Raw genomic sequence first — 9,797 nt, forward strand, 5'->3', positions numbered from 1 at the left:
ACATTCACAGTCCCTGAACAAAAGGGATAAGGGGCATTGGTGACCCTGGCTGCAGAGTGAATTCAAACACACGCTTAGAATTTCCAGAAGTAACAAATTAGACGGAAGGAGTTTTGGACGGAAGGAGAGCTGAAAAGCATAGCAACAAAGAGAGAGACAGGGAGAGACACAGAGAGAGACCGAGAGAGACAGAAAGATAGACAGAGAGAGGGGGGTGCTAGGAGCAGAGAGAGAGATGGAGAGGAGAAATAGAGAGAGAGAGAGAGAGAGAGGGGGGGGGGGGTGCTAGGAGCACTTCCACACACACACGGCCAGGCTCCCTCCGAAGAACATGTAGAGCAGGTTCTTCACCTCGTGGGTGACCTCAAAGCCAAAACCCTCTCCGATGACCACATGCCACGAGCTGCCAAACTTCTTATCCATCGACTCCTTAATCATCTTCGCTGCACTCTAAGAGAAGGGAGGAGGTGTAGAGAGAAGGAAGGAGGGAGGAGGTGTAGAGAGAAGGGAGGAGGTGTAGAGAGAAGGGAGGAGGTGTAGAGAGAAGGAAGAAGGGATGAGGTGTAGAGAGAAGGAAGGAGGGAGGAGGTGTAGAGAGAAGGAAGAAGGGAGGAGGTGTAGAGAGAAGGAAGGAGGGAGGAGGTGTAGAGAGAAGGAAGAAGGGAGGAGGTGTAGAGAGAAGGGAGAGGAGCGGGAGGGGTGAGGGGATGGAGTGTGTGTGTTTGGGGGGGGGTCGAGAGAAGGAGAGATTTAATACATTGGTAACCATGGACACTGATGCAGAGTCTCTAAACAAACTACTGAACCATGACAACACACACACACACACACACATCTACCCACTCTCCCACCCACCTCATTGTTGGTTGCGAACTTCTCGCAGGCCGTGACACACAGTTCCATGGTCTCCACTCTCATCTCCTCTGGCATGTCAGTGTGCTTCAGGAAGGAACACAACAGATGTCATGGGAATGAAAAGAGAAGAGTGCAATCAGTGTTCAATCAGTGTTCAATCAATGTTCAATCAATGTTCATTCAATGTTAAATCAATGCACTGGACTGCAATTAAGCAGTCGCTGTCCCGAGAGTCACTCGTTATCTTTAATTTCCGGTCAGACTTTCATTCACCCGTTCTACTTCTTACCCGTATTAGAGGGAAACTGTGCAATCTCTTGTAATCAGCCTCCTCTTTCTTGCTTTCCGCTGTCTCCGCCATGCCCCCTTTCACAGCTGAGGAGAGAAACACAAACTGTTATTTGACATCTAATCATACATCCAGTCATTTGTTTGCGATATCGCCTGGGCTAATTTAGAGAGCCGTTACTTAGCTAGCTAGCTGGATGGCTATGGAAACTAAGATAGCTAGTCAGCTTGCCAGCAACGTACTAGTAGTTTACGTCTTCAACAACTTGGCTAACAAGCTACGCGCTAGCTAACGTTAGCTGCACAGCAGCAATCGAATACATTAAAACTGAAGTGTACTGTAATAACCATGATGGCTAGCTAGCAATCTTACATTACTAGAACACGTGCAGCAATTAATAGCTAGGGTTGATAGTTTGATTGTTAAGCATCGTTTGTTAGCGTAAATTCGCTCGCTAGCTAATCTTTAAAGAGACTAGCCAGCTAGTCGAACATTAAGTGGATTTATATTTGATTCGATACAGTAGCTATGTATGCTAACGCGTTAGCTTACCGGTTGATGTGTTTAGCTCAAAATACTGTTAAAACAAATCCTGCCAGTAGGGAAGTTTACAATTCTACTGCACATGTATGCTTTATTGAGAAATAACTACCTATAGTTACGCACCGTTGTGTAGCTAGTCAACAAATCCGAAGTTTCTGTCCGGTTGTTAAGGAGACATTTTCAACCATAGCAACAACTGGAGCACCTCTTCCGCATGTCAGTCCCGCCTACCAACCCCTAGCCCAGTTATTGGTTAATAGCCTATCATTCATTTAGACGAAGCAAATGCATTTTTTATCATTAACCGAAACATTAGAAGAAAAAAAACGATACGACATAGAAGGCGTGGTTCTATCGAATTTCTAGTTTTGGAGTCGTTTTTATGTTTGTTTGCTGGAAGGAAATAAAAAAAACAGGGCACCTGTAACCTATGGATCATTGAGCGTAAAACCAAGACTAGTTCAGTTCTGGGTTGATATTGTCAATGATACAGACAAACAGCCCATGCACCATACACAGGTAACTATGAGAAAGGGAGGAAAAGAGGTAGGCAGAGAGGGAAGTAGAGAGGAGAGTATACAAAGCGTCTGAATAAGGTGAAGGGGATTTAAAGAAAAGTATCATTCAGGAGAAAAATGATAAAGGAAGTGCAAAAACAGAGGAGGGATATAAAACGACAGAGCCCCAATGAGGATGAATTGAGTAAAAGAGGGAGAGGGAGATGACGCAGATGTATAGATGACGGAGAAAAAATATATGGATAAAAGGGGACGGAGTGATGTGGGGAGAGAGAGAGAGAGACAGAGAGAGAGAGAGAAGGAGAGAGAGACAGAGAGAGAGAGAAGGAGAGAGAGTTAGGAGGTGGGGGAGACAAAGAGAGAGAGCGAAAAAGAGGGGTGTGCTGTATAATGAAGTGTTATATATTATTTAAGAGAGGAAGATGACAGACAGGTAGGTGGACTGTCTGTCTGTCTGTCTGTCCACAGAGATGAGCGAGCCTCCCTGCTACAGTCAATTCCGTGTTTGTATAACATACATGGCGAATAAACCAAATTCTGATTCTGAGTGGGCAAGACTACCATTAGGCAAGGAAGACAGACAGAGAGACAGACAGGCAGGCAGGTTGGCAGGCAAACAGACAGACAGGCAGGCAGACAGACAGACAGGCAGAAAGACAGACAGGTGGGCAGACTGGCATGCAGGCAGGCAGGCAGGCAGACTGGCATGCAGGCAGGCAGGCAGGTTGGCAGGCAGGCAGGCAGGTTGGCAGGCAAACAGACAGACAGGTTGGCAGACAGGCAGAAAGACAGACATGTGGGCAGACTGGCATGCAGGCAGGCATGCAGGCAGGCAGGCAGGCAGGCAGGCAGGCAGGCAGACTGGCATGCAGGCAGGCATACAGGCAGGCATGCAGGCAGGCAGGCAGGCAGGCATGCAGGCAGGCAGGCAGGCAGGCAGAGCACTGTCTGAGTGTGGGCAAGCTAGCAGTCACGATTCTCTGTGTCAACACAGGGTCCTTCCAGCTCTGGTCTGTCAGCCAGCTTGTTACGGCTGGCCTGGGGCTGTTCCCGCCTGCTGACACCACACAGCACTGCCTGCCATTAACGTCTCTGTTGTCTAAAGATATCTGAGATCTAGGAGCATACACACTCAACAGTACACACACAAGGAACAGAAAGAAAAGTGTAAAAGGCCACACATACACACAACAGAAAACACACACACAGCCCCTCAGGCACAGAAACACACACACCAAAAAAGAAGAAAGAAGTCCGTTCTTTATCATCACTGTTTTATTGTATTTTTTCATCCACATATTTGACAACACCGTAGCAGAAAGAACACATGGTTATAGGTGCATGAACAAGCACAACACTAACACCACCATTATCAAGATTCAGAAGAGAGAGAGAGAGAGAGAGACAGAGAAGTAGGGAGAGAGAGAGAGAGGAAAAAGAGAGAAAAGGGATTTGAGACTGAGAGATACAAAGTGAAGTTGAGTGAATAAAAAGCATTTGACATACATTTCAGGCTTTTCAATCCAGGCAGGCACTTTACAACGATGACAGGAGCTCTGAAAAGCAGCCCCAGAGGCTCATCCTTCAGAACAACACGCTTTTCATCAGAGCTCCAACAATCTACAAGTCTCATATACATAAAGCTATTCTGTGAGCCTTTTAAAACATATAGATACATGTATTTTCATGTGAAGGGTCAAAGTCCTTTTGGGAGTCATGGCTTGTGGTATAGTAAAACGTTTGTATTAATTATAGTTGTTTATTTGTTTTACTTTATATTTTAGAAAGTCGTAAGAGAGAGAATCGTGACCCTCTTTTTATTCAAACAAAAACATCACATGCATCCACATGTCACATTTCATCATCGGTTATACATTCATCAGGAAACAGAAATCGATCTGTAAATATTCATGATCGCTAATCATCGATTGGTCCTCTCAGGTCATAGATGGCTTCTAATGAATATACCGACAGCCAACCGGTTTGCACTGCGCTATGTTTCTATAACAACATGGTGAGAGGTTTTGTGAGTTCAAGTGAGGACGAGGAGGACAAAAGTTATACCAAACACACGAGACATTACAAGACCATCGCAATATAAACCAAGTATGCAGTGAAATAAAAAATACATAAAAAATCAAACAAAACAGGACTATCACTCAGTATTAACAAAGTAGAAAAGCAAATCCTCGATGTGGACGGACACTGTAGTAACAAGACAAAACAAAGCACCTTGGAACATGTGGCAGTTTAAAACGAATCAGCTTTCAAACGTAAACATCACAAACAACTGGACATATGCTCTGTGTCCCTCCTTAGAGAGAGGAGGGGTCCACATCAACACAGTGATCTTCCAAGCAGCCATATTGTAACTGTCATCATCCTCAAGACAAACAGAATGAATCTACCAATCCACACGTTTTTTACAACTTCGCTGGGCTGTTACGTGCACTTTTGACAAGAAATCTAAACTACAAAGTGCCCCCTTGACTTCCTGGCTGGAAAAGCACTTCTAGAGGATGCAACACCAAAAGCTGCTTCCCACTGTGTGCCCTGACACAGGTCAGGAGAGTCTGCAGTTCAGTGCAAGTCGCACTGTAAAGCACTGCTATGGTCAAAAACAAACCCTCCACTGCTTGTATCACTTTCTCTCCCTCTCTCTAACAGCCTCCCCCTCTCCTCCCTCTCTCTAACAGCCTCCCCCTCTCCTCCCTCCCTCTCCCTCTCTCTAACAGCCTCCCCCTCTCCTCCCTCCCTCTACCTCTCTCTAACAGCCTCCCCCTCTCCTCCCTCCCTCTCTCTAACAGCCTCCCTCTCTCCTCCCTCCTTCTCTCTGACAAGATCTTTCTCTCACCCCTATCACTCCCACGATAAAAACGCCTCCCCCTTTCCCTCCCTCCCTCTCTCCGCACACCTCTCAGTCTTCTCCACCAACAAGCCCCACCTTCCTTAAAACCTGCCCCACCACGCCCTGCATCTCCGACCCTGGTCCCCCCCCCCCTTACTGCCTGGGGCCGGAGCTGGCTGAGTGCTGGGTGGTGTGGCAGGGGTCCAGCGGCTCCTTGGTGGCCCCGCCGTAGACCTCCAGGCCCTGGTCGCTCCAGGGGGTGATGTTGCCCAGGGACGAGGAGCTGCAGTCGGCCAGCGCAGCCACCTCGGCAGGCTTCAGGACGCGGTCCCAAAGGTTGAACTGGGACAGCTCTCCCACCAGAGCCTGGGAGGCATCGAAGCGCCCGCCAAGCGTGTCCTGACGGAGAGAGAGAGAGACAGAGAGACACAGAGAGAGAGAGGGAGAGAGAGAGAGAGAGAGAGAGAGAGAGAGAGACAGAGAGAGAGAGAGATACAGAGAGAGAGATACAGGGAGAGAGACAGACAACCACCTTCTTTTTAACTGTTTTTTAAATAAATGTTTTGTTCTCCTCCTCAGCCCCAGTTGGTTCCTCCTCCTCCTTCTTCCATCCATCCATCACTCTCTTTTTCCTCTCCTCCTCTTCCTCCTCCTATCCATGAATGAATGTTTGTCCATCCACCCGTCCCTCCATCCCTCCCTCATCCCTCCATCCATCCCCCTTGCATCCATCCATCCTTCTATACATCCCTCCATCATCCACTTCAAACTCCATCCCTCCCTCCTCCCTCCTCCCTCCTCCTTCCTCCCTCCCTCGGTCTCACCTGTTCCTGGCCCAGTATCAGCACCCCTCCTGGCTTGATGGGGTGCCAGGCGGCCAGCCCCTCCCCCCTGCCCCTCATCTTGCCCCCCTGGTAGGCCTTCCACACCCCGTCCCGTAGCGTCCAGCTCACGCACACGTGCTGCCACTCGCCCTGGGTCAGGGACAGAGGCAGCTGCGCCACCTACAGGTCAGGGGGACAAACTGCAGGTCAGGCCTGTTGATGACCCCACTTCAGTACCTTTAAGAATGTTCGTGCCACTTGTTTGACTGCTACCTAAACTACGAAACCCACAATGTCCATCAACAATCTAACACAGACACAAAATGTCTTCCCTCAAACACTCAATGCCCATTCCGTCCCACCACCGGAAGATCGCACTGATCCAAAATGTCCGCCCGGTTTCACCTCCTACCTTATCGTTGATGAGCAGCTCCACAGGGTTGTGGATGCCCTGCAGCAGCACCAGCTCGTTGGGCTGCCCCGGGACGGAGTAGGAGAAGGGCGTGCCGATGCCGGGCTCGCTGGGCTTGAGCCACATGCAGGCGGTGAAGGCGTACATCTCGGGCATGTCCTTCCTCACCAGGCCGTACATGTAGTTGGTCCTCATGGGGAGGGAGAGGACGAAGCCCTCTGGGAAGGGGGACTCTGTCAGGGCTGGGGGAGGAGGAAGGGGGGAGGGGGGGAGGGAGGGAGGGGGAAGGGGGGGAGGGAGGGAGGAGGGGGAGAGAGAGTTAGGAAGACGGAATGTTTTTGTCATCTCACGTTCCTCCTCCGCTTCCCTTGTTTCCGCTCCCCCTCCTCTCCTCCCTTCTCTCCCTATTCTCTCTTATGTTCCTTTTTCTCCCTTTCTCTTCCACCCCTCCCCCTCCCACCTCCATACTCACTGCTCTCCAGGTGAGTGAGGCGGTGCTGCAGGGTGTCGATCCCCTGGTCGATCTTCTGGTGGTGGCTGTGTGTCTCCGTCCTCATGGTCTTCCTCTCCTCCTCCAGCTGCTGGATCTTCCTCTCCAGCTCGCCCTCCAGGTCCTCCACCTTCCAGGGGGTCTTTCCGCGTGGGGAGCCCCCAGAAGGGGAGGCCTTGGCTGGGGAAGCAGGGGCGGCAGGGGGTACCGGAGGTCTCGCAGGGGGTGTGGAGGAGACGCCCCCCGTTTTGGCACTAATGACCCCTGACCCCATGCTGAGGGTCAGGGAGGGGTCGGTGTGGTTATGAGCAGCAGGTCCTATCTCCGACTTCAGGGGGGAGGGAGACAAGGGTTAGATGGAGACAACGAGAAAAAAAGATTGTTTTGATAAAGGACTGGGGGGTTACCAAGGTTACTGAGAAGTGGACAGTGCAAAGGAAAGAGAAGGATTCAGGAGAAGATAATGAAAGGAAGGAGAGGAGCTTGTGAGTGGAGGCGTGAAGGCGTGCGTGTGGGGGCGTGTGGAGGCGTGAAGGCGTGCGTGTGGGGGCGTGCGGAGGCGTGAAGGCGTGAGTGTGGGGGCGTGTGGAGGCGTGCGTGTGGAGGCGTGCGTGTGGAGGCGCGCGTGGAGGCGTGCGTGCGGTTGGTGAAGACGGACAGACATGCAGAGGTGCACAGAGACGAGACAGATAAGAAGGGAGGGATGTTCATCCAGGAAGAGAGACATAAACAGATGGATGAGGAGAGAGGAGGAAGCAGTCAGGAGCAGGAGGGAGGGGGAGAGGAGAGAAGAGGAGAGAAGAGAGGAGGAAGCAGTCAGGAGCAGGAGGGAGGGGGAGAGGAGAGGAGAGAAGAGGAGAGAAGAGGAGAGAGAGAGGGAGGGAGGGAGAAAGGATGAGATAGATAGCCAGGGCATAAATTCACTCTAACTGGAGAGTGCAGTACATTATATTGACACCTGGGTCTACTAGGAGGAGGATGCTGTGTCTGTGGATGGAAACCTGCCTCTCTCTCACACACACACACATACTCTCTCTCGCTCACACACACACACACACACACACACACACACACACACACACACACACACACACACACAGTCAAGACCTTTGAGACAGCAGGTTACAGGAAAAACTCAAGCTGGGACTTCACATTCAGTACACACACACTGTGTAGTTAACATTTTCAAGGTCTCTCTCTCTCGCTCTCTCTCCAGCCAGCATCCTCTCATATTTTATTTATGGGTCCCCTACCATCCCTCACAGATGGAAGGGTATAGGGAGGGCTGGTGGGGGGCAGCTTGTAAGAAACATTCCCTGCTACGCTACGGAAAGAGGAGGGGGTGAGAGGAGGTAGGTGAGATGAACGGAGTGAAACGGTGTTCTGGGGCGATAGTCTCATCGCTCGATGTTTGTTGTTGTTTTTTGTGTGCTTTTTAATTATTTCTTTCTCATCGCTCGATGTCATTAAAGGGAAACGATTTCCATTACGTCATTTAAGGGCCGCTGAGAGTCACGTGCGCAATTAGTTTACATTTTATCTTTTTTTTTGTTTGTACATTTGTCTTTTTTTTCATAATTTGTTCTTTTTATCGCAATGTTTGTTACGGATCCAACCTGCTGATTCCCGTTACATCTGTGACCGTTATTTTGGATCGTTCGTATCATGTAAAAAAAAAAAACACAAATTCAGATCATTGATCTTGATCTTCGGCTGTACTTATATTTGCACTATTTGTAGTGAGAGCTTACTGTGACAGTTAAGACTATTTACAGGCTATTCTTTGTCAGAAAAATACAAAAATCTCATCTTGAATTGCCTTCTGTTTCAGAAGTGAATTTAATTGAATTTATAATCTCAAATGTGTTATTGTTACAACAGCCTGGAGGAGAGGCTGTTGTAACATAGACCCATTGAATAGACTCATCGCAGTTGTCTACAAACCTCCAGCTTCTCAATTCGGTCCTTCAAGTCAAGGATGGCCCTCTCCAACTCCTCCACAGCCCGAGCGGTCTGCAGCTGCACCGCGGCCGACGAGCTCACATCATCCCCGGCCATGAGGCGGCGGTTACCTGCCCAGACCCCAAGACTCCTCTCGGGTAGGTTCCGGTCGTCGAGGTCGCTCTCGCACTCGGTCAGCTTCCCGTTCAGCTCGCGGATCGTCCGCTGGTCCATGAGGATCTGGTCGTTCTGTTGCATGACCATCTGCCGGAGTTCGTCTGCGGTGGTGCGGAGGTAGCCCCAGTCGTCACCGTAAAGAGACGGGTCTTCCGCTTGATGATTCAGGTTCTTGGTGCTGCAGTCTCCGGCCGGGATCGGAGTGCAGATGAGCCGGCTGAAGCTGAACTGTTTCGGCCCTCCGCTGCTCGTCATCTCCCCGGGACTCAGCGCGTTAAGAGCGGGAGTCTTCAGACCGAGTCCCAGCCCGCCGCCATCCTCGTAGGATTCAGAACCGTGGAGAGCGCCCAGCGGACCAGCGTGCGCAACGGCGCCCGTACCGAGGGGCTGCAACAGGGCCTCCGAGGTCAGTGTGCCGTTGTCCGTGAGAGACGCGGCGCCACCTTTTCTCGGGTAGACACTCGCGATGATGCAGATGACCGCACCGAGGAAGGCCAGCATTCCAGCTGATACCAGCACCACAACGAACTTCATAGCGTCGGAGAAATCGATATATCTGCGACTGAAATGTAATTTAATTTGAGTGAGTCGGAGTTTATATTTGAATATAGGGTAATGATATACAAATCTGAAGAAAAAAACAACACGGTCAAGTCAGGCTACTACGGTCTAGCCTATAATTACACGTCCATTTTCATAATCCTTCCGTTAGCCTATATGATTTTATGCTTACCTTTTCCCTCCCAGTGAAATTGTACGGCCGACACGATAGTGGTGCCCACCAAAAACAGCTCTTAGGCACAGAAAAATGTACGTTGGGGGTATTCAGAGGTGCATTGGTTATCCGGTTATCGGTTTTCCGCCCTTTCCATGTAAGATTGACAAGAACCAGCCCGGGAA

At 50.1% G+C, this 9,797-nt stretch overlaps 2 protein-coding genes across 3 annotated transcripts in view; both read right to left on the minus strand.

Annotated features, from left to right (window-relative positions):
- Positions 1-1,897, minus strand: part of LOC136965301 (dynein axonemal light chain 4) — a 20,452-nt gene extending 18,555 nt beyond the window's left edge. For both annotated transcript variants that reach the window (XR_010879285.1, XM_067259397.1), the window contains exons 1-4: positions 1,811-1,897; positions 1,145-1,230; positions 856-939; positions 1-450 (exon numbers count right to left, since the gene is read on the minus strand). The exon at positions 1-450 is cut by the window's left edge. Coding sequence is in view for 1 of the 2 variants with exons in the window: in XM_067259397.1 (XP_067115498.1) it covers positions 286-450; positions 856-939; positions 1,145-1,216 (321 nt within the window). In the remaining variant the exon portion in view is untranslated. The remainder of the gene's footprint in view (positions 451-855; positions 940-1,144; positions 1,231-1,810) is intronic.
- A 3,309-nt stretch (positions 1,898-5,206) lies between these two features.
- On the minus strand, positions 5,207-9,797 carry nptxrb (neuronal pentraxin receptor b). The gene is made up of 6 exons (XM_067259396.1): positions 9,631-9,797; positions 8,724-9,459; positions 6,762-7,107; positions 6,290-6,531; positions 5,878-6,057; positions 5,207-5,452 (listed from the first exon to the last, which is right to left on the minus strand). The coding sequence occupies exons 2-6, from the start codon at positions 9,429-9,431 to the stop codon at positions 5,207-5,209; spliced, it is 1,722 nt and encodes a 573-aa protein (XP_067115497.1). The 5' UTR covers positions 9,432-9,459; positions 9,631-9,797.

The sequence above is a fragment of the Osmerus mordax genome, chromosome 21 (assembly GCF_038355195.1).
Source record: "Osmerus mordax isolate fOsmMor3 chromosome 21, fOsmMor3.pri, whole genome shotgun sequence".
In the NCBI taxonomy this organism is placed as follows: domain Eukaryota; kingdom Metazoa; phylum Chordata; class Actinopteri; order Osmeriformes; family Osmeridae; genus Osmerus; species Osmerus mordax.

Bases quoted from the DNA above. Each gene is read 5' to 3' on its own strand.
- nptxrb (XM_067259396.1), bottom strand. From the start codon at position 9,431: ATGAAGTTCGTTGTGGTGCTGGTATCAGCTGGAATGCTGGCCTTCCTC. The intron at 7,108-8,723 runs GTTTGTAGACAA...TCCCCCCTGAAG, and splicing joins ACCGAATTGAGAAGCTGGAG to TCGGAGATAGGACCTGCTGC. The intron at 6,532-6,761 runs GTGAGTATGGAG...CTCCTCCCCCAG, and splicing joins CCTCACTCACCTGGAGAGCA to CCCTGACAGAGTCCCCCTTC.